Source organism: Porites lutea, chromosome 9 (genome assembly GCF_958299795.1).
Source record: "Porites lutea chromosome 9, jaPorLute2.1, whole genome shotgun sequence".
Lineage (NCBI taxonomy): Eukaryota > Metazoa > Cnidaria > Anthozoa > Scleractinia > Poritidae > Porites > Porites lutea.
In genome coordinates, this window is record NC_133209.1 from 32,015,388 (window position 1) to 32,039,101 (window position 23,714).

General features: G+C 38.3%; 2 protein-coding genes across 3 annotated transcripts; one reads left to right on the forward strand and one right to left on the reverse strand.

The window, feature by feature from the left end:
* The first annotated feature begins 577 nt into the window (after positions 1 to 577).
* LOC140947773 (dnaJ homolog subfamily A member 3, mitochondrial-like) lies at positions 578 to 14,902 on the forward strand. Of its 2 annotated transcripts, none has more exons than XM_073396964.1 (13): positions 578 to 737; positions 847 to 918; positions 2,016 to 2,101; positions 2,269 to 2,349; positions 2,571 to 2,640; positions 3,210 to 3,361; positions 4,277 to 4,429; positions 6,225 to 6,372; positions 6,740 to 6,804; positions 9,728 to 9,799; positions 10,315 to 10,487; positions 11,378 to 11,475; positions 13,496 to 14,902. In XM_073396964.1, the coding sequence occupies exons 1-13, from the start codon at positions 578 to 580 to the stop codon at positions 13,612 to 13,614; spliced, it is 1,449 nt and encodes a 482-aa protein (XP_073253065.1). In that variant the 3' UTR covers positions 13,615 to 14,902. The 2 variants fall into 2 exon arrangements, with proteins under 2 accessions (XP_073253065.1, XP_073253063.1); XM_073396962.1 differs by lacking the exon at positions 13,496 to 14,902 and adding an exon at positions 12,280 to 12,748.
* Positions 14,903 to 15,655: 753 nt separating this feature from the next.
* Positions 15,656 to 23,616, reverse strand: LOC140948434 (lysosomal Pro-X carboxypeptidase-like). Its single transcript, XM_073397670.1, has 14 exons — positions 23,306 to 23,616; positions 21,370 to 21,507; positions 20,923 to 21,024; positions 20,749 to 20,823; positions 20,474 to 20,531; positions 20,183 to 20,231; positions 20,040 to 20,094; positions 19,396 to 19,501; positions 18,851 to 18,967; positions 18,690 to 18,745; positions 17,859 to 18,023; positions 17,283 to 17,348; positions 16,501 to 16,622; positions 15,656 to 16,088 (listed from the first exon to the last, which is right to left on the reverse strand). The coding sequence occupies exons 1-14, from the start codon at positions 23,480 to 23,482 to the stop codon at positions 15,815 to 15,817; spliced, it is 1,560 nt and encodes a 519-aa protein (XP_073253771.1). The 5' UTR covers positions 23,483 to 23,616; the 3' UTR covers positions 15,656 to 15,814.
* Between the last annotated feature and the right edge of the window lie 98 nt (positions 23,617 to 23,714).

Here is a 23,714-nt window from a genome sequence, read left to right on the forward strand (position 1 = left end):
TACATAATAGGGAGTTTAAGCAACAACGACGGTGACTTAACAAGTGAATTCGCGCTGTCTCAAACTTTATCGCGGGCTTATTCGCCAATTCCATCTCGTTTACTTTGTGATATGTAGGCAAATTTTTTTGGAATTGAATTCTGAAGGATTTTATCAAAGGTCATGAAAAGGAAAAGAAAGTTTTCAGGGTCTTGTGACAATACGCGTTTTTAGGCACTTTCACGTTGTAGTCGTGCAATGACGGCTAAGAAATGTGCAAAAAAGCGTGATGCACGTGCAAAGTTGTTTTTTTGCTAATCCAACGTATTGCCTTTTTGCTGTTCCCGTCGCCATCGTTGTTGCTTAAGCTCCCTATTAACTCAAAATGGCTTCATTCACTCTTCATTCATTCACTTCATCAGGGTCCACCTGTTTCGCCGATGTTCTTAAGGCATTTTTAGAGTTTTCCCGCTATCGACTACTTTCGCTTTTTATCCCCTTTTCATGCATCCTTAACCTTGCATTCGTCCAAATATGCCATGCAATGCATTGCGTCATTCTGTGACAGTACGCATGTACTTTTCATCCAGTTGCCAACATGGCGGCTCGGCGAAGTGGCAGTTTGTTACTTCAGCGTTGTATTTGTTGCTCCAGAGAAACACTGACACGAAGTCGTAACCTCGATGTCCGAAATTTTTCAAGGACAACGAATGATTTCTTCGTCGTCTCAAGGAAAGGTGGAATTTTCTTGGCTGCTGGTAAAAATACAAGCTTGAACTAAAATGTTTGTTTGATATGCACACTGTTCCACTTATGTTTGTTGCATCAATGGTAAGTCTACTGATTTACGGTTTTCTGCGATTTCAGCACCAGCCAGGAAAATAAGTCCTTCATTTATTGGAGCTATTTCTTGTCATCGTAGAGAATTTCACACTTCAGGTGAGTGTACGATACAAGCTCTCAGTTATCCACGTGTGGGTCGGCTGCCCCTTTATTGCATGCAATATTCTGCAGCGTTTCATTAAGGTTAGCTTACGCAGTGTAACAGTAATATATATCGACTTTTTATCGAGGTTTTAAGCTTTTGGGCTTGTTAAGTTTTATTATTTCTTTCACAACTTTTTACAAGACTTAGACTATTTAAATAATCAAATCTTATTGAAGTGTTATGCAAGCGTAATATTAATTAATTATTAGGAAAATTAATTTTGTTTGAAGTATCTTCCACCAAACTTCACCTTCCTTTAAAAGATTTTTTTCTAAACGACCAGAACACAGTACTGGTATAGTGAAGATCACAACAAAAATGTCTTGCCAAATGGCTTGCTGTCGTCTTCTTTCTGCCATCCTGCAACATAAGGTCACTATTGTGAGGTATGAATAACAGGGATGGCCCAGACCCATTGATATATGACACTGATTTATTATATAAACACCAATGAAATACCAGGCAAGCTTTCGCACGAAAACTTGATATCTTCATATGTGAAAATATCACCATTGCTATGGCTTCGTAATATTAAAATAGCACCTTTCACACCAAAAAACTATTAAAGTGAAATGGTTTGGTTGTTCATTGGTGTTTATATAATAAATAGAACATTACATGGCCGCTTGGAGATACGAAATTTCTCTTCTCGTGTTGATAAAAATATTTCACTCGTTCGCTGGGCTCACTCGTGAAATATTTTTCAACACTTGAATAGAAATTTCGTATCTCTGCCCCGCCATGTGATATCCTCTATTTATGTCCTCAGTAGTTTGGTCTCTGAGGCGCAGATGTTTCTCCTGGCGAAATGTCCCTAGAAGCAAGGAGTGAGGAAAGACAGCTGTGTTTGCAGGCTAAAACCCTTCAAATTTTTAAAAGTTGTTCATATTGGCTGTACAGGTTATCACTTGTCCAATGAACAAAGGCCCTGGCAAATCTTCTTTTAACTAAATCATAAAAGTCAGACAAGGATGGATTGACACTGGCAAGGAAAAACTCATCACTGCTTGTAAAAGTGGATTGAATACTTTTGTTTTGCTATCTGTAGATTCAACTTACAGAAAAGATTACTACAAAATTCTTGGAGTCCCACCAAATGCTGACCAAAAAGAACTTAAAAAAGCTTACTTCAAGGTAAGTACATTGTACACAAAGTAGCCCCTTCTATCATGTTTATTCATCCATTCTTCCATTGTCTGGTGTTTGGACAGAAATTCCATCTGTGATGATTTCCAGCAGGGCTCATTTGAGATGATGAAGTTGTAACATAAATTTTTGTAACTATTTTTCTATTCAATCAGTTAGCCAAACAATACCATCCAGATACAAACAAATCTGCTGGTGCTGCTGAAAAGTTCCAGGAAATAAGTGAGGCCTATGAGGTATGTTTTGTTGTTGTTGTTTTTTCTCAGTTCCAAAAGATAGTTTTGTATCTTTCTGCCCCTCCCCCGTCTCCACCCATGAAGGAAACTACAGTACATGAAGTTGAACTGGGTACCTTGTCCATGGACCTATCTTCAGACTACACCCTTTACTGACTCCACTTTATTCTTTAGCACATCCACCTTTCTAGTAAAACATAACTACTCTCTTTTTCCATTAGGTTCTTAGTGATGATGAGAAGAGGAGATCATATGATAATTTTGGAACAGCAGATTTTGCTGGAGCGGCAGGTATGACTGTCAACTTGGAATTCACTTATTGCAACAGCAATGATTTAACACAGGAGACTGCTCACTCAAGAAGTCTAAAAAAAATACTATCACCTTGTGATATTATTTTTATTGTTTTTGTAGTTGACAGTGATTTTTTTACCTCTGAGTCCTGTGTCCCTGACGCAGAAAAATCCCCAAAGACAAAGATAATTCATGGCATACATCCCGTAGCTACCTACATGTGTGTTTTTTTACTATGACTCTTTGGTGCTTATTTGGACTAATTTGTATTTAAGGAAAAAGAGTCAGTTTTAGGCCTTTTGCTTCAGGGCTTCCACTACAAAAATAAGATTTTAACCATTTTACATGAACTCCAAGTTAGTCCCGCTTTAATAGAAGTATCTGGTTGAAAAAAAATTAATCATGTTTGTTTTAATAATTATCAATAAAAAATAATAAATATGAATCTGCAAAAGATTGTATCTGACCAATTGTTTACGCCACTTAACTAGACGCTCCTAAATAGATAGCAACAACCAGCTGAACATGTAACATTTTTATTCAAATTATGAATTATTGTTTTTCAGGTGGTGGTAACCCTTTTGGTGCCCGAAGTCCATTTGGGCAAAATATTGATCCAGAGGACATCTTAAAATCCTTTTTTGGTGAACGGGGAAGTCCATTTGGGTTTGGAGCCAGCAGCAGTGGAGGTTTTGAAGACTTCAATCAAGTACAACAGGTACATACATGTACAATAAACTGGGGATCGTAAAGGAGCTGTGTCACGAAATTCAGCCAAATTAGGTTATTGCAAAATGCCCGTCAAACTAAAAGAAACGTAAAAATAACCACTTAAAACATTAAAGGAAGGTTAAAATAAAACAACAGAAGATTGAAACGGATTGAAATTAGGGTTTTTGAAAACTGTTCAGCCTAACAGTTTTTCAAAGTTTATCTCTGCTGTTTGTAGCTTCAAAATAATGCTCAGGGGACATATTTGTTTGTCTCTAATCTCTGATTTTGTCATTTACATGTAATTTCTTTGCCTACTTTAAGTTCCATAGCGATTGAGGGCGAGTAATTAGTGAAATAAAACAAAATGAACTGGACCGCCATGACACAGCCCCTTTAAGCAATGATGATGGCAACAGCGATGCAGAACTGATAAAACACAATAAGTTGAAATAAGCAAGACAACAACTTTACCCCTGATCACACTTTTTTGTACATTTCCTTGCCATAACTGCATGACTACAACATGAAAATGCCTGATGTCACATTTTGTGGAGAACATGATCTCAAGGAAAAGACTATTTTCATTTTTCTGAACTTTGATACAGTCCTTTAGAATTCAACTCCACAAAAATTTGCCAAAGTTTGACAAATTAAACAAGATGGAATAAGAGCGTTAAAGTTTGAAGCAGCACAAATTCACTTTTTAAGTGACGTTTTTGTAGCCATCGCTGTCGTTGTTGTTTAAGCTCCATAATTATTGTAATAATTGTACAATGTGAAAAATAGTGGCTCAAAATTCCTTCTATACCTAAGTGCGCTGGAGTCAAGATACATGTGGTTGTAGTTTTTTTGTAACAACAAATATAATTCGCACTTCACTGTTGACAATTGCGAATGATGCTTTGTTTTTCTTCTTTAGTATGTGTTGAACTTGTCATTCATGGAAGCAGCCAAAGGTTGCAACAAAGACATAACAGCAAGAACACAAGTGATATGTGACCGATGTGATGGAAAACGGGCAGAACCTGGGACAACTTATTCTACATGTTCCACGTGTAAAGGAACTGGAGAGGTACTGATCTTTTTTTTTTTACTTTCAAACTTACAGTGCAGACACTCAAACCAGGTCACTTGGAAGAAGATTGCTCAATCACAGCATTTTCTGAAAGGAAAGATTTTCAATTTTTTTGCAAACAGACCAATAACATTTGTAAATTTCAAAGGGTTTGAAAGTTTTCAACAATTATATAGTTGAGCCTTGAATGTAATTGGTCCGTTTACAAAAAAAACTTGAGAATCACTTGTTTCCAGAAAATGTTGTGATGGGACAATCTTCTTCTAAAGTGTCCCAGTTTGAGTATCCACACTGTAACATTGTACTTATCAAAAGTCAGAACTAATCTGCTGGACTAGTATGATTTTTGTGAGTTTTCAGTAGAAACCCTTCACTGCAGTATGATAATTTTTATTACACTAATACCAAGTTATAGTCTGGTCTGGCTTTACAGTCCTGGGCCAGGTTGTTCAACACTGGATTAAGATAACCCAGCGTATACAGTGTATATAAAAGTTTTAATTAGCAAATTCAGATTTAATTCCTTTAGTCTATAGTTTGATTATTGGATGCTCCAAGAAAAGTAAAAGAAACCAGGAATAAAACTCCTTATTAGCAGTAAAATTCCTGTTAGGCCCAATTGGTCTGGTCTAGCCAGCCCATGCAGTCCTTAGAAATGGTAATTAGTGTTCTTTGTTTGACACTGTCCTTCACTTTTTTTACCTAAATAATAAATCACAGCAGTTGCAAGGCTGCTGCCTAAGAAAAATTTTAGGGAGCCCTTCGGGCTCCTAAAGTTTAAAGTTAGGAGCCCGAGCCACATTGTTAGGAGCCCAGTTTGAAATCCATGTATTGTTTTTCCAAGATCATTACATAGGTTATAGAGGTTCTTGCACACTTTAATAAGAATTCGCCGGGCCTAATAAATAACACGTAAACAAGAATTAACCGAATTATTTACTTTCATACGTTGCAAACTGGTACATGAAATCGAACATCAAGCACGTCCAGTCGATAGCACGCAAGATAGCTTCCCATTCTCGCCACAAAAAAGTTATCAAATCGACGAAAACCCAAGCAAACGATGAACTGCACGAATGTCAACATAGGCAACAAACAGCCCATAATTTTGCTATTCCATATTTGGAAGTCAAATCTCAGACCCAGTCTTCAACTGCCATCCGGACTCGGAAACGATGGCTTCGTTCGTTTCGACAAAGCTTCACAGTTGAACACGTTAGGTTTACATAATTTACGGTTTATTTGTGGAAATTTTATACTGCCTAATCGCATCATCGCTAACCATATCAACAGTTCCACTGTTTAAAGTCCTACTCCAGCTAAAGGAATATAATGTACAAGGTGGTTAAGTCTAATGCCGTGTGTTAAGTCAGGCGCCCGCGCGGGCTCCTTGTACCGAAATTTGGTCGCCCATGCTCTTACCTTGGGCGCCTCTGGCGACCGGGCGCCCGTTAGGCAGCAGCCTTGAGTTGAATAATGTAAAGAAAACAGTGTTTCAGTTTGAGTGGGAGATAGGAACAGACGCACACCAGGCTGGATTAGCTGTCTTTCATTGAAGATTAGGGACTATAGATTTTCATAGTTGTTTGGTTAAGTTTGGGCCCCAACTACAGTGACGACAACAGGAAAGTGCAAATACTACCTTTTTTGAGGGTAACTTGCTGTTGTAAAGTCTGTGGTTTTTAATAATTGTAAGTCTGAGAAAAGGTACATGCCCTTACTTGCCAGCTTGTTAGTAACTGTATCCATGTTGGTAGTTTTCTCATGTATACACGTTGGTTTTCAACCACAGGAAACAGTAAACACGGGTTTCTTTCACATGAGGTCAACATGTCGGCGATGTGGTGGACAAGGTCATATTATAAGCACACCTTGTAAAAAGTGCCGTGGGAAAGGACGAGTTACTGAAACCAAAACCGTTACTATCCCTGTTCCAGCAGGTGCTGTACAAGCTGTATTAATTTTATAATATTATATAGCGTTGGTGAACCTACACAGTAGGCATTCCTACAGTGTAAGAGTTTCTTGCAAAGAATTGTCATAAGAGAGAAAGAAAAGGGAAGAAGGTGGCGGGGAGAGCAACACTTTCTCACCTTGCCAATCAGAGGCTCCATTTGTGGGCAAATACATTTTTCAAAATTGTTTCCTTTGCAGGCAAGTGTGTGTGATATATTTCCTACTGAGACAAATTTTTTGTTTAGCCTTGGGAGACCCTCAATAGATTTTGCTATATTATTAACACAGACACCCTGCCAAAGTACTTATTCCTTTGGATGTTTTTAAGATCAGTTTTATCCAAATCTATAGGAGTTGAGGATGGTCAAATGGTCAGAGTACCTGTAGAGGCTGGAGAACTGTATGTAACATTTAGGGTAAGTATAAAAAGCCATAAAATTTATATGGATTGCATGTGACACCTGTAAGTGAATTACAGTCCACTCCTAATACAGACTTGAACCTTCTAGGGAAATCAAAAACGTTTGAGTCATCAGGAGTTTGAAGCAAATAACCAAAAGTAAGGAAATGGGTTGGGGAAGGAATGCAAGTATCAGGCATACTTGACTTCTCTTTGCTGTACTGCAGCACGCATTTGAAGGGAAGGTTGCAGAAGGAGATATTGAGACTTAAGAGAATGTTATAATGCCCGGCCCTCGCCACCTGATCCATGAGCTTGCCTGCAAGAGCTTACTTTTATGACTGCTCAATTGGCTAGGCTCCAAGCTTTAGAGTGGTAGGCCCATGTTTGATCCCTGACTGGAATGATGCTCTTGTTTCTTAAAACAACTGAGGAGAGGGCACAGTCTTCACCTAAGCAAAATTAATGGTTAGGAACTCTAGTCATTTTCAGATGTTGAGGAAAATCCATTGTTCCCATCTCATAGCAAAGCTCCTTCACTGATCTGACTTTTATGAGGTGTAGAAGAAGCTATATGTACACTGTTGTTTGAAGAGAGATAAAATGGGCTTTATCATCACTGACTAGTTCATTTTGTTGAAATATAATACTAATTTCGCTTTCATATTCACTATGAAAATTGAGAAATTAGTTGTGAAATGACAAAACTATGGCTTCTTAAGTCACAAAAAAAATAATTTTATCTTTAAAGCATTATTACAAATAGCAACAATGAAATGAACCAAACTGTTATGTTAAAATAACCTTAGCTTGTATTTTTGTGTTTGCTGTGTTATTACCGGGGCCCAGCCAAAGGCTGGACACCGGTCATAAAATGCAGACCGTTTCTGTCTTTTTTTCAACGTTACATTGTTAGGGATATATCGCTGACTGAGATATATCGCTGGCTTAGTGAAATCTTATCTGCCATTTTGAAAAGCACGAGGCATGGAGGACAGTCAAGAGAAAGATTATAGCTTTTTGGGGAACAACACGTTCCCCAACCTTTACGATGCACTAGTTTATGAGCGAAAATTTAAGAGTGAATATTTGGAGAGACAAATTTACGAGCGATCACTTAAGAGTGAACCTTCCATCGTGAAACTTATCGAGAAATTGAGTGAACCTTCCATCGTGAAACTTATCGAGAATCAAAGCGAACACTTATCAAAATTTGTCTTCAAAAATATTTCAACGATTGACATACCAAAGTCTTCAAAGCTCCATCGCTATGTTAATAAGGTGAGAAAACGTTATCATGCACGATATAAATGTAATAACAAATGCGATCCAAAGATAATTAACTTGAATAAAATGGCTATACCCGAGAAAGCTTATTTGTTGTCTTTCTTTAGCAGGCATTATCACAGGATAATGAAACTAAAATGTAAAGCACGTCGATGTTTATCATTGTTTTCTTGCAATTGTGTGAGCCATTTGACCAATTATGTGAATTTCAAACTAAGTAAAGATGTTGAGAAGAATCCAGGACCTACTCAATACAACACTGATCATCATGAAGTAATAATTAGACCTTTTATGCAAAATCGCAGCTCAACAATGCAGTTGAACTCTCCTATTTCCTCTGAGAATTTGATGCAGTCAAGATTAGGTGCACTTTGTTTATAATCAATAGATGTTGGCGGTGCAGGTGATTGTTTCTTTAGATCTGTATGACATCAATTATATGGCAATAGCAACCATCATATGCATATACGTACTGCTGGGGTTCAGTTTATGAGAGACAATCCAGAGAGATTTATTGAGAGCAATACCGAAAATTCATGGCTAAGATATCTGAATAATATGTGTATTCAAGGTACATGGGCTGATGCAGTTATCATTCAAGCAGTTGCAGATGCATTAAATGTTACTATACAAATAGAATCTAGTCAAGGCTTTGCACCACTTACTACTGTTTACCCAGTTCAGGAAAGAAATACTTCCTCTACAATAAATATAGGTCATATTGATGAATGCCACTATGTATCAACCACTGCCTTACAATCAAATGCCTCCATTTCAATGTGCAATGAATTAACAAATGATACTCAGTCATCAATAAATAAGCATTTTATTATGCCCATATATAACACTGGATGACATTTTTTACAGTGCAAGACAACAATCCATGACCACAAAGATCTATTTCAAAAATATCTTATGTCTGTTATCATTTTAAATTCACAGTGTTTTCGCAAAAAAATAGATAAATGTGATTAATAAAGCTCAATGATAAACCTGACGATAACGTACCTGAGAAAATGTGAAATTGTGATAATTCTGTAACAAACTTCTTTGCAAACTTTGTCATTACCATTCAACTGAAAACTGTCAGTGATTTTTGCTTTTTCACTCAAACTTAAAAATAAATAAAAACCTTATACAGATCACACTTATTGACTTCACAGTGTAAAAACACTACTATAACACAGACCGTTAGCTGTAATAACACTGAACAAACTTACGACAACATCCTCCTTTCTCATGCATTTTGTTGCTTTTCTTCTGCATGAGTTAATTCAGACTAAGTATGAGCCTCCACAGAGGAGGGGGGAGGGGTGCGAGAGGTAAACTATATCTATGCAATCCCGTGCCCCACTGGGCCCCAGGAAGTTCCACGTAGTGGTTCTAGTTTATTCCTTCTTTTAATGCTTTGAGTGGTTATTTTTATGTTTCATTCAACTTGGTGACAGTCCTTACTGTCTTGACTGGATAACCTATATTGAGTTAGGTTTATTGTAATTAAGGCCTTGTTGTTATCAGTTTGGAATTTGGATTCATGTCCTGTGTCATCCGCTGTCACCATGTTTCACTATGGTAAAAAAATTAGATTAAGTAAAGAATATTGTTGCATGATTTATATTGAAGAGCTTTTTTCTGTTATATTGGGCTTTCAGGTCAGTGAGAGTAAGATATTTGAAAGAGATGGTCCAAACGTTTCCTCTACAGTCACCATCAGTTTTACGCAGGTAACATTTTTCTCTTAACAGTAAGTCCCTATAAAGTTTGTGTGTGTATAGTATAACTATCCATTATATAGATACTGATGAAATACCAGGATTTTTCCTTTTACCAAAAAATCATATCTTCGTCGCGCGCAGTGAAGATACTATTTTTATCTTTCACGTGTGAGGATATTGGTGTCGCCATGGTTACTAACATGATTAGCCAATTACAAGAGAGCTTCCCGATAAAAAAAAGTTGTGTTTTATGTAGGAATTTCATCAGTATCCATAAAATAAAATAATAGAACATTACATGAAACATAAAATTCGTATCCCTGCGCGGCCATGTTATATCCTCTATATACATGAGTTCTTTAGGTAATACTACAGTTTCACTCCGTTAGACCTCAGCCAGATTCCAGGCATTTTTTATTATATTTCTTAGGATGTCATTCAGATACAGGAGTTTACTGTAGTCGACTAGGTAAAGTTCATTGTTGATTGTGCTCCCTGACTGATGTGTATGTGGTTTATGACAGGCTATTCTTGGCGGAACAATCCGTGCTCCTGGGATCCACGGAGAGATTGAACTTAAGATTCCCCCTGGAACACAGTCACATCAGAAGCTGCGACTCTCAGGGCGTGGCATCCCAAGATTAAATGGCATGGGTAAAGGGGATCATTTTGTCAATTTTAAAATACATATACCCAAGTAAGTTGAACGTACTGTATCAGGACTTTACTGTGGTTAAGACTGTAGGTCTTTTCTAGGATGTCCCAAGCCTCTGTTTCAAAGCATGGCTAAGTGCAAAGCCATTGGTATAAAAGTGATTTTTTGTTCTCAGGCAAATAAAGCACATTTTCATCAGAAGTTTTGCACTTAGCCTGGTGAGAGTGAGAATTTTGGGAACTCGAAATCGGCCTAATATTAAATACATTATTTTATGTATAAATTATTCCTAAATGTTACCAAGGGAGACTCAGAACTACATGCAAAGCATCTGTTTTTTTTTCAGTCTATCGATAAAATCAATATTTAAGTATGTACAGTCAACTTCCTTTATAGCGGAAACTGTTGGACCTTGAGTTAGTGTCTTCTGTAGCGAGAGTCCGTAATAGCGGGAGTTTATTTCAGTCAAATGTCTGTAATTTATTTTTGACCGGAATTTATCTGCTGTCCGTATTATTGGGGTGTCCGTCATAGCGGGGCGTCCGCAAGGCGAGAGTTGACTGTACATGTTTAAGTTCATTATCTTACTTTGAAAACAAATAATTCTACAGCGAAAAGACTATGAGTTACGGTGAAAGATCTTATCACATAAAGCAATTCCTTGTCTACACGTTAAACTTATTTATTTATTTATTTATTTATTTATTTTATTTTTTCAACTTTCTGAAAGAATTTTTTAAAAAAAAATGCTATCAAATTTGTGGTGCGGCTTTCATACTCGTATGGCACACTAGACAATTTGCATGTATTTGCCTTGAAATTTTCCCGTCCTGTTTTGAAAATGATGTCTATAATTTTATTGACTTTCTTCGGAGCGGTCTTATGAGTTAAAATTCTTACTGATGAGTGCTATTTTGTAAATTTGTAATAAGGTACTTGAATGAGAAGCAAAAGGCGCTGATTCAAGCATACGCTGAGCTTGAAGATGATGTTAATGGGACAGTAAACGGACTGGAGAAGTCCAGCAAAGGTGAGGGTGTTTGAAATTCATGGAGCCCGCATGATTGAAAATAGTTGTTTAGTTCTTTTATCTATTTTGGGCCAAAACAAAGGGGAACCACTACCGTGTGAAAAGTGTCCAAATGCGCCGGATTCTCGTTAGCTGTTCGTCTGTAACATAATTTTGTTTTTAGTTCTAATTTGTTGAAGAATTTGTGATCTTTATGAGGAGATATTTAAAAAAACCCTCAGGAGTGTTACATCCCTTATCATGGAGCCCGCATCTTTGAAAGAAATAAGCTCCGAGATACGGTTTTAACAACACCAAGACAATAAATAAGAAGGAAATTGTACTCCGGATATGCGCTAATCGGCTTTTTCAGCTAGCTCTGTCTGAGTCGACTAAGAATCAGTTCAACCTAGACATTTAACTGCTTCCTATTTTTCGTGAGATTGTTGAGGTCGATTGCCGAAGGGTAAAAATTCCCCTTGGAACCGGGCCCGGATGGGAGGGGGGCGGTTGAAGACCATCCAATCCTCTCCCCTGGGGGGCTGATTTGTGCTCTTCCCAGGTTACGTCCATCACAGGAAATAGATACAGCGGCCTCCAAACTCGGCGGTCGACCTCGGTTATCAGACAGAAAAATAGGGGACCGTGGATAGTCTATTGCCAACCCCTCTGAATAAGTTTTTCGATAACAGATGAAACACGCCTTCTCGTGTTCCATGTATACCTTCAGTCCATGCTATTCACATCCCTGCCTTTAGTAACAAACGCAGGTATATAAAGACAATTTGATGGCATTGCATGATAATCTATCTATCCATCACACAGACGCTACTAGCAACGACTGGCAGGCTTATGAAACACCCAAAGGCGAAAATATCTCCAAAAAGATCGAGTCTGAAGAAGTTGTTGAAAAGAAACGTCCTTTCGGTCGCTTTAGACCTGACGGTTCGTGGGACGATGAGGACGAAGAAGCAAAAGCAAAACAGACCAAATTAGCAGTTATGAGATTTATAATGGTCACTTCCAGTGTTGTCGCAGTCTACTTGCTGTTGAACTTTTATTTTTTTACGCTGAACGCCCAAGAGGATGTCACTGAAAAAGAACAGTTTAGAACAATAACTAATTTTGAAGGCGCTTGTGGTGCTAGTTAACAGTGAGAGTCAAGATTAGGAATTAAAAATCAATTCCGCGTTTTTCAACTGTGGTCGTTTCAACCGACTTAGTTCTAAACAGAAAACTTTTTAACCTTTTTTTTGTTAAAACGCGTTGTCGTTGTAATTAGGTATGGTTTTATTCAAACTTTTTCAATACACATACAACAAAGTAACTAACGCATAAGAAGCAAAAGCTAATGCCTGCTGACAAGTCAGCAGTCGCTACCCAGATTCATATTGTTTCTAACCCCTGCGGACGATCAGTGGTTGGAAAAGTCGTTTAGCCAATGCAAAGAGTTCACCTTGTGAAAATGTGATCAAATTGTCTGGGGAACGTAGTGACACTTTCTTAACCTTTTTGGTGCCACATAAAATGTTCTAGGTCTTCTGATCTGTTAATCGGCTTTGGCGTGGTGATAATTCGTTTGTTTTTTCAGTTATCTGATATTCAGGTTTTTTATTTGATTGAAAACCATTGTTGGGTTACCCTTCATGATCTTCTCCCTGTGTCATGTCTTTTTTTATTTTTTCCCCTTCATCACTGATGAGGGTGTATTTTCTGGGGTTTCATTAAAAATGGCGATGACGTTTTAAAACTCCTTGTAGAATGGTCCCTGAGAAGAGCAGTACATAAGAGGCAACGTTCGACTTTCATCCATGTAATCAGATTAGTTACCATGGGAACATTGATGAGTCAGGAAGTGTTCGTGACAAAGTGTGAAATCAATTGCCTTAAAGCCTTGCTAGGTCTTGAAGGAAATCTTCTATTGTCAAATAGTGCTTCCCTTTTCTTCGGGGCGTTGCGTAGCGTTGCGTGGAAAGTTAACAAGACAAATGTTTCTACATTGTCATTAACTCTACTTTTTTGGCTCTTCAATTCTTCCAAGGTACCAAGACAGCTTGTGAAGATGACAGCGGTTTCTTAGGACGTTTGAAAAAAGTATTTTATCCCGAAGAGGAAGAAGTTGATGACAACAAAGACAAAAGACATCAGGGAAAAGCGTGAGGTCACGCCCTGCAGCATGCTACTAGGATATTAAATTAATGTGCGTCAATTGACGCGGTTAGTCCCGAGATTGACTAAAATGTTCTCCTAACGACATCAATAAAGTTAAGGAAGTGTATGGAGATCTGTCCGAAGAATTTGTATTTTAATATTGCGGCTGGAAGGATTAAGGGCTATGCGCAAGAATACGAGTAGAATTCTGTTGCTAAGTGAATTGTGAATATAATCTGAAAGTCGTGGTCTGAAGATTGAGCAACGTAGAAGTAAAATTAATACCGTAGCCAATCACAGTACGTGTAGGCAATGAAGTGAACCAATTGCCTGTCAAAGCTAGTGGCTGTAGCTGAAAACCGTTGAAAACTTTAGCAAGCAATTCAGGATTGCTGATCTTTTTACTCCTGATTGGTTTAGAAAATAGCGCGTAATTGGCTTTATCCAATAAGAAATGTGGTACACTGTTTTCGCTAATTGAATGTATCGATTAGGCCCTCACTACCGTTTACCTTTCGCCCATTTTTATGTACCCATCAGGAGTAAAACCTAAACCATTTGTGATTTGTTCGCGCGTTTTATAGCTCTTGGCCATGCCGTTGGTTCATTTGATTGTCTCCTAAGCGGCCTTTCTTGTTTTGTCACTCAACGTTTAAGCGGTTAATCGATAGTCTACCCAGCTTACTGTCTATACAACTGAAATCTATAAAAACAAAACAACTGCACGTTACGCCAAACGGCAAACGTGAATTTGTACCACATGACCAAGTATTTCCCTTAGGTCTCGTTTTCTGTTTATTACTTCTACTCAAAATTAAGTAGTTTCACGCCAGTTTTATCCATAATAAATTTTCTGGACAGTTTTTATCTGCTTATTCTTTTCTGATAAATTCTTAACTTCAATCTGACGTTTGCCGTTTACGGTAAGCCTTACTCTTATTCTCTTAAATAAGTTCATTTTCGTAAGTTTGAAAGTATTTTGCTGCTATGAAGTCATTTGTTTTGTTTGTTTGTTTTTTGTGTCTTTGTATTTATCTGCGGTGTCTTTTTTTTCCCAAATAAACCGCGCCTGGAATTAGCCACTGGTACATTGTTGAACGTTACGTAATATAATGGTAATGCTAGGCGGGTCTTTCCACCAAGTAACTTTTCCGCTCCCACTTTTCCGAGTTAAGAAGAGAGTGTAAACAGGGCTGTCTTTTTTAATGAGTTCTTAGAAGAATTTTCAGGAGCAACTCATTTTAAACCCAAAAGTATTTAAATATAGAAAACATGAAAATAAATCATGAGTGGGGACTGTTTAACTTGTTGTGTGTGTATCGGGAAGACAAATTGGGCGTTAATTGTAACCGCCGCCCGGTTAGCTTAGTTGGAAGAGCGCCGGTCTGCTGAGCGGGAGGTCGTGAGTTCAAACCCCGGCCAGACCATCAACCAAGGTCTTTAAAAAAACCGCTGAGATCATGCTAGCTGTGAATAAACCCCTTTCTCCAGTTGGAAGGGGACGTAAAAGAACCCGTGACATTGTTCGAAAAGAGCAAGGGACGTGGGCCCCGATGTGACGGTCTATCTGACTTGTGCCATCATTGGTCTGGGTGGGCGAGGTGTGATCAAAACGTAGACTGAAGTGGCTCCAACAGTGCTCGTTTACTTGCTGACGTCCCATCTCACCTTTCTGGTTCCTCCGCAATTCAGCCATTGGCTGCAAGTGAGGAAAGTTGCCACCGTATGTTTTTTTGGTTTTTGTTTTTGTATTTGTTTTTTTTTTTTTTAAGCTCTTTTCCCTTCGTGAGTTTGAGTTGTGTGATGTCCCTCTTCAGTGTTTGTGGAAAGAGTCCAATGTCAAAACGGAGAAAAAAATGAAAAACTAGGATGATAAATGGGCTTCTGGTGTAATGCTATTATTGGAGATATGTTCGACGAAATGAACTTTTCTTTCTAAAAGAGAGGTAAATCAATTCTATTATGGTCGTTTGGAAAGAGCTAGCCTGTGCCAAAGACGGCATTAAACTTCTGATTAAATCCTTAAAATTTAAAACGGGTAAGAAATTCTTCTTGATGGTGCTATAGGGTTTTCAAGAATTTTATTATTGAATGTTGGGTTTGGTATTTTTCACGGGTGAAAATACAATTCTCGCAGGAAATTGCCAGCGGAAACTGTAGATACAAAAGTTAATTAAAAGCATCACGGACAATAGAAAAATCTCAAGAGCTACAGAACTGCAATTTTCTTAAATTTTCCATTAGCTTTTTTGTTTGACATCCTATAATGCACTTTCTTCTTCCTCATTTCATGATATTCTTTTATCCACTGTGCCATATAAAATTTCTCCACTTTTCGCGCCTGCACTACCGATGGAGGGTCCAGCGGATTTTTGTGTCGTAAATCCAAGTGATGTGCGCCATCTTCTATAAGTACGGCAATCAAGCTGTCGGTAAGGTTCTGGGTAACTCCGCCTCCTGACCATGGATCAAGTTCGCCGTTGCTGAAAAAAAAGAGACGTGTTTATTGCAAAAATTAGTCTCAATCACAAAGCAGGTGATATACATTTTTTTTTTTAGCAAAGTGAAACTCAGCCGCCCCCTTGAGTCACGAACTTCTCGGGAGTGTGCGGGTCGAGGAGACGGTTGATCAGGCTAGGATCTTCAAAACGTGGTAATATCCAACGTGTTCAGTGTGACAGTCTACTATAGAACAATGTATAGTTAGTAAGACAATTACTAGACTCGATTTCCGTGCATATCATGCAAATTGTGATCCGGAATAGACAAGGAGTCGATGAATGTTATCTGAGTCGCCCTTCGGCCTTAGCTTATAACACTTACTTTATTTATTTCGGGTATCCCAAATCCCCATCCAATAATCGTTGATTTAAAATAAAATAAACTGAAACTGACCTAAAAACTATGTTACTATGACTTCGTATCTTCTTCCCGCCATAGAGAATTTCGGCCCAGTACTCCAGCGGAGTTACACCAAGTGACTTTTGGCAGTCCAGTGAGTATTCCTTGAAATCCCACTGAAAATCAGAATTAATATGCTTCATTACAATTCAAAACTTCAGCCTCATCTTTAAAAAAGCAGACGAGTTTATGAAGAAGATTCAAAGGTGTTGTTGATGGTCAATATAATAGATACCGTTTTCGCAGGATTTGCTTACAGATAAAGTTTAGTTCATCGCAAGTTAGCTTCCAGCGTTCTCTCCTGGTCGTCCCTGCGGAGCGAGAGAAACCTGGGAACAAATTTTGTTGTGAGGATCCTTGAGCGCAGGCGCAGGCGCAACCGAACATGGCCGTCGTGACCTCACACAAAACCAATAAAATGGCCTAACAAACCAACTCATTAATACTCAACATAAAGAGAAGAAAAATTGTTGCCGGAAATGTGGTTGGGAAATGCAATCGGAATCATCTTTAAAAAATGCCGAATTTCAATCATGAAGATAGACTCGAATCTCGGAAAAGGTTCGCAGCTCTTCAGATGTGACATATATCTGGGTGTCTGGAAACGCTGCTGTGGTCCTTTTAAACCCAGACTGCTTGCAATCGTGTTTTGATATATTACCGTAGTGCTCGCACTATTCTAAGATAGATAGATGTTTTCGCCTGTTTTTGAGAACTAGACCGCGAAAATCTATCTTTTGGACTTTTCTTATGGTTAATTGCAGACTGATATGTACCTTTGACTCCGTGAACATATCGTTGACTCCGTCTGAACAGAGAGGCATCACCATTTCTGTGCAAGCCTAAAATTTAAGGAATAAATTTAAAGATGGTTCGGTTTACTCGCTTGTAATGACAGTGACCAAAAAAACAAACAATCCTCAGATGAATAATCAAGAAAGTCTTTTAAAGTTCACAGGAAGAAAACCCAACATTTGTAACATTTAATGACTTTGGGTTGGATAATGACAGACATGGGATTTCTACGAATTTCTGAGGGTCGAAGTAACTCGTCTTCGGTTGTATCAACGACGAGCGAGAGATGCGCAAGCATCACCGCATTGTCTCTGAGCGCTAGACTCTCGATCCCCTGCGCAAATCATAGGGGACAACTGAGACAAATTACAGAGAGGACAACGGCCGTATCACACACACACTACAGAGTGATACGATCCGTTTGAACTTCTAAAAACTCCAGCAAATCCCAAGAATTTGAAGCAAAATCCCAGTCTTCCAAAACGGGTCAATTTTCGCAAATATAATACATGTAATAATATAAGTACATAATTTACATATGCTGTATGGCTGCCTACCTGAAAAGACCAGCCTTCGTCTCCGAGGAAGGAAACAGCTTGTTGTGAAGTATTGAAACACTTAGCGTGCCCTGAATTGTTGTAGTACACACCAACAGCTTTAGCAATGGCCTGTAAGAGTTGGTCATCCTCTAGTGTCTCGTTTTGCAGGTATTTACAAACGACCTACGATAAAAATATTAATACAAGGAAATCGTTTTAATCGTTTAATAAAATAAGTATGCAATGCCGAGTTATGGATACAAGAAAGTTGCAATAAATGTGCGCCCTTATTACTCTAAGTTGCAATGGTAATGGTACACAAGTTTTACCTACGGAATGAGCTGAATACCACTAAATTTTCTTAGCTACAATGCATTTTTTCGTGAGATAAATAAGAACCTATATTTAAGAACCCAAAAAGCCTAAATTTGGGCTAATTACAGTTTATTTATTTATAAGAACCTTTAAAGGCTAACTGGAGAAAATGCATGCAGGTTCTTACTCGTGGATTTTACCAATTATCTCACCATATTTTTATCGGACCGATAAGAAAAACGAAAATGTTGATTCAAGTCACCCTATGTGAGAGCGGCCGGATTTGTGATGATAGGGGGTTGATTTGGAAAACTGGGCGTACCTCTGAAAAATTTCTAGTTATATTATGCCCCTGAAATAAGACATAATTAACTCCTAAAGATTGCTGAGAAGGTATTGCAGATACCACCAGACTTTGATTTTGAAATTAATTGTGTCTTAACTCAAACGAAGACGAAGACGACATATCTTCCAACAATAAAAAAGTCAATAAATAATTGAAATTGATAATTTAGTGTTAAGTGCTTGTCTCACCTTTATTGGCCAACCTGGAAGAGGTTCCAAGAAACTGGCAGGGTATGGGTAATCAACTGAGAAATAAATTTAGTAATAAAGAAAGAAAAGTAAATGAGGAAATCCTACACAGTTTTGTAAGTTAAGCACCTATAAATCTGCAATTTATCATTACAGCTTACCCATTGCTAAGTTGACCCACGTCTCACTCAGCCAGTATTCTAATTGAGTCACGTTTTCTTTGGTTTTTAGAGGTGAGCATAGCTTAAATATGCTGGTTAGCTTTTTTCGTCCACTCGCTGCAAAAAATATACACAAAGGATTTAGTTATTTTAATAAGTGTAGTTTATGCGGTTTATATGTTTCCTCAGATCAGTTCAGTGTTTCAGTAATAGCGTGCCCCTAGCCCTGCATGCCGCGTACAGTGATCTACACGAAAACACCACCACCATCCAAATCAGCTCGGCAATTTGATGGAATTTTTTAAGCTAACGCAAGGAAAAGAGTAATGTGTACTAAACTTCCTAGAGGCTGGTAAATTGAATATAATAAAATCCAGTCTACTCTCTTGTAACGGACACCTCCGTAGTAATAAGATGGACACCTATAGTTGATCATTGCTTTCTTTACTCTCCTTATTTGACCACTTCTATAAGACGGTCAAAAAATGTTAACTCTTAGAGAGAGTCGACGGACCACAACTGAGAGTTTTTTTTGTTTTCTTCACCTGTTTTGCCGTACTCTTTGACGGTGTTCCACGTCTTCTTTACTGAATTTACGCAAGCTTCACCTCCATCTTTATAAAAATCTTTGGTGACGATTTGGTAAAATTTCTGTGAATTGAAAGGACATTAACAAACGGCAATGTAAAAATTCGGTTTAACTTGCAACCCAATAAATTCAGAGTGAAGTGAGGAATAGTTTCTTTTATCCAAGACATTTACGAAAGAAAAGGAGTCACTAAGGCAATGTTCAGAATTGGTGCACGAGGACGGCAGTTACGTACGATACTTGCTGAGCTTATAGGCACTAATGTAAACACACCCAATTTCTGCCCTTTTTTTAAGTATCCACGCCAGATTTTTGGCACACGGCGCCGGTGCCCGAGTGCAAGGTAAAGACTTTCTAATCGGGCACTAATTAAGGTAGGCGCCAGGTCCCTTCCGCGTCCCATGTTTTCTGTTAGTTACGAGGTAAATCACTGTTTTGCACTAACAGCTTGGATCATGCTTAGAAATGGCGTCTAACATTGCGAAAAGGAGCCAAAATGCATGTACATATGCATGTATGCTTTCAAAAATGTTGGTTTCTAATCGTCCTCCTATCCACTACTGCACGGGGCAATCCCTGTAGAAGAGTTTGATATCTCACCTCACATGGTGTCAAACCAGTAAATTGAAGGATGGGCGCTGAGGCAGCAAGGGCCCTTGGGTAGAAAAGAAAAGGCATTGAACTCTTAATAGGCATGAAAGAAGACCGGAATAAACGTTAAACAGGCGCAAAAAGATTCTTACCCCGCAACAACATTTGGGTATTTCATTCGAATCCAAGCAGCCAGCATACCTACAGAAAAAAAGTTCAACGCATCAACGCTGCTATGTATAAACTGCGGCCCAGGTTGTTCAGATCAGTTGGCAGGGCGTCGGTCTGCTGCAAAGATGAAGGTCGCAGGCTTCAACGTGTGTCGTCGTAAAGGATTCAAATGATCTAAGATCACTCTTATCTCGAAAGAAACGAGCCCAAACCCATATCTTGATTTCTTTTCTTTTTAAAGCTATAAAATCGAATAAATAGCTATCTCTTACCGCCGTATGAGCCTCCTATGGCTATAACCGGACTGTCACTTGCTCCTGGAATTGTATCCTGAGTGTGTAAGCAAAGCAACAAATGATGTTTTATTAGAACGACATCATAAAATACAAATGCTGTTGATCGGTGCGTCGGCCATTTTATTATCAACAGAACGATAAACTGAGAGTTGAACATGCCTTCAGCTTCTTTATTTAAAAGCCTATCATCAAGAAGCAAAGCTCTGCAAAGAATTTTTTTCATTGTACTTTGTTTCTTGGAGTGTGTTTACCTTGAGGTGGTTAATTAGGATGGCAAAATCAGCCAACGCTTGTTCAGACGTCAGGTAACCCAAGTACTGTGGCCCCTTAAAAGAGAAGAAAGAGAGTTAATAATAGCTAATAATTCAGTCATACATGCATGCTTGCTCTAAAGAAACTCACACATAACAAAATATTCAACAAACCTTGTACGACTTTGTGCCAAAGGGCAATGACTTTCCGTAGTACCTATGTTCAGCAAATACTAACATTGCTCCAAATTCTTTAGCGCTGTCCCACATGAGCCCCTAGACCAAGAAATCAAGGAATTATTATGATTTAAATTTTCTGGAGGCCTCTATGTGGAACGAGGGACGGTCTATAGGGAGGAGAAAAAGTATAACTCAACAAATTTGGACTAAAAATCTCACGTTTAATTATTGAATGATAACCAGCTTTCACCGACTGACCAAATTAGGACGATCTGGAATAACCTTTCGATCATTTTACGATAGACATCAATCAGTGAAATAACAGAAAATACTGACTGGACGTCCTGCAAAGACGACGGGGACGCTACCTTTCTGTCATTTTCAAAGTAACTTCAAAGAAATTTTCGCAGATATAATCGAAAAAATTCCACGAGCACTCACCGTGTTGTTTGCAAACCACGTGATGTCTCCTTCATTTCCGGTGTAAAAGAAGATCGGTCCTCCAACTTTCCAGTTTTTCCTGGCTATCAAGTAACGTTGTAGAAAAGTTCGATTGGTTTGGAAATTAAAGTGATCTAGCTGTGGAATCGAGGAAGATTAATAATTAGTCAGCGCAAGAACACGACCTAACCATCAGTGATCCAAATGTTTTGCCTGTAGAGATTTAGGCCTCGCAAGGGTCATGTGATCCTATCATTGGAATTTCTTTCCTATCGACAGCCATGTCTTGCTAGCTCTTGCCACCACCACTAACTACTCAGTGGAAGGTTTTATGACAATATTACTTAACAATTATTCCTCGAGCCCGAATGGGCTCTGAGTCAATAGCCCATGAGGCCGAAGGCCGAATGGGCTATTGACTCAGAGGCCATGAGGACGAGAGGAATAATTTTTTTAGTAAAATCCAACTACTTGGTCAAAAATATTGAGAATAAAAAATTTCTAGCTAGTTAAAGCTAGACTTTAATCCCATTTTGCCGCCAAAACGTCCGCGCTTTTCGCAACTAGTGGGCTATAACATATAGCCTAGTAGTAGCTCAACCAATCAGAACGCAGCATTGATAATAGACCACTAGTTGGATTTTACTAATTCGAAATATCCTATTTTTATAGATGGTTTTCACAGTGACGTCATCAAACTGTTAAGTCAAAACAGCGAGGTTTTACGAATTCTTATTTAGACTAGGTTGAAGATAAACAAAAAATAAATCTTTGTTCAAGTTTCCATTCCCGTAGCATGTTTCATTTCGATAATACAGCAATACGAACTTCCGAGTTTTCATAGTGCGTGACACCAAAACAGGAATGCTGTCTCGTTGAAAAAAGTCTCTCCTCTTGATTTTCAGCAGTATAACCATTTCAAGTATTACAAGATATGTTTATGCGCACGTAGGCTGGTTCTCGAGTGAAAAGAAAGAGCTTTTATAGAAAAAGTGAACTCCAGATGTTTTGTTGATTTCCGGCGGCCATATTGGTGGACCAAAACGGTACACCAATATGGCGTCTCCATACAAAGCTCTACAAGGGTGCGTGAAACGTTTCGGTAAATAACTCAGAAACTGTGGGCCACAAAGACCTGAGACTTGGACAAATTGTTTATATATTAGTCTTTTGTAACATGTCATTTTCTCGGCTTCTTCCACTGGACGGTTTCCAATTTATTTTTTTGTTGCGTGACAGTGAAAACGATCTATTAGTTTCTGTACAATATCAGATAAAATGTTGTTCCCTTCCAACGACGTGGCGCGAGTGAAAAAGTCATGTTTTCGGGCGAAAACTTACCTTATATTCTATTTTTTGAAAAAAAAAAAAACGGGTTTAGACTCTTAGTTTAAAGGATTCCAGTGAAGAAAACTCGAGACTTCGTAAATTGCTATTGTTTTGATATCGCTTTTTTTGGTTCCCATAATAACAGTATTTCAGGTCTTTATTCATTAGTTTTGCTATGGCTTTCCTCTATGCAGCATAACCATCTAATAGTATGTATTTAATAGTATGTAAAGGTAATGCAAATAAACAGTGAATATGCTCTCAGTAAGACGTGCAGACACCTCCAGGAAACGAACAACTTGACAACTGTTAGTTAAAGCTCGCATTCTTTTTCTTAGATTCTATATGTAAGATGAACACCTCTCTAGAACAGATACTTCATGTTAAATTTGTCCTTCTTCTAAAAAAAGAGTTTACTGTAAGCCATTCACTTTCGACTAGCTGAGTAGCGTTGCGTGAACAAATAAATAAAGGAGTTAAGAAAGGATCTATGTTATATTAAGTCTTTAAGACTTAAAAAATTCTTAAAACTTACAACCTGGAAGCCGTTTGTTTGTGAGCAATCTATTATGAATCAGAATGAAGTTTCGCTTGACGCTTGACTTGCCTTTTGACGTATTGTCCTTGTTTCGTAAATACAATACCGGCAGATATGTCTCTTAGCGTGGTGCCCAAGCTCTTGTCTTTGAGGTCGAGGAAAACGAGCCCGAAGCCGAAAAGCTTCATCAACAGAAACCACTGCGAGTAAAACGATTAGGATCCTGATAACTTCAACTGCTGCCATTATGATTGGCTCGAGAAGCTAGCACCTGAAGTGAAGATGAGACCTGATCGAAGCTTTTGGACTTGATTATCCTTCCTGGTGTGTCACACTTGTGTCATAAATACTCGCTTCTTAGTGTCACAGGTTCTACGTATGATCCACTCGTGACCAGCATGAGTTTTTAAATGAATAATTATCAATTTGGCTGCTTGCCCTACGAGTATAATTTTCACAAGGTCATAACTATCATTGA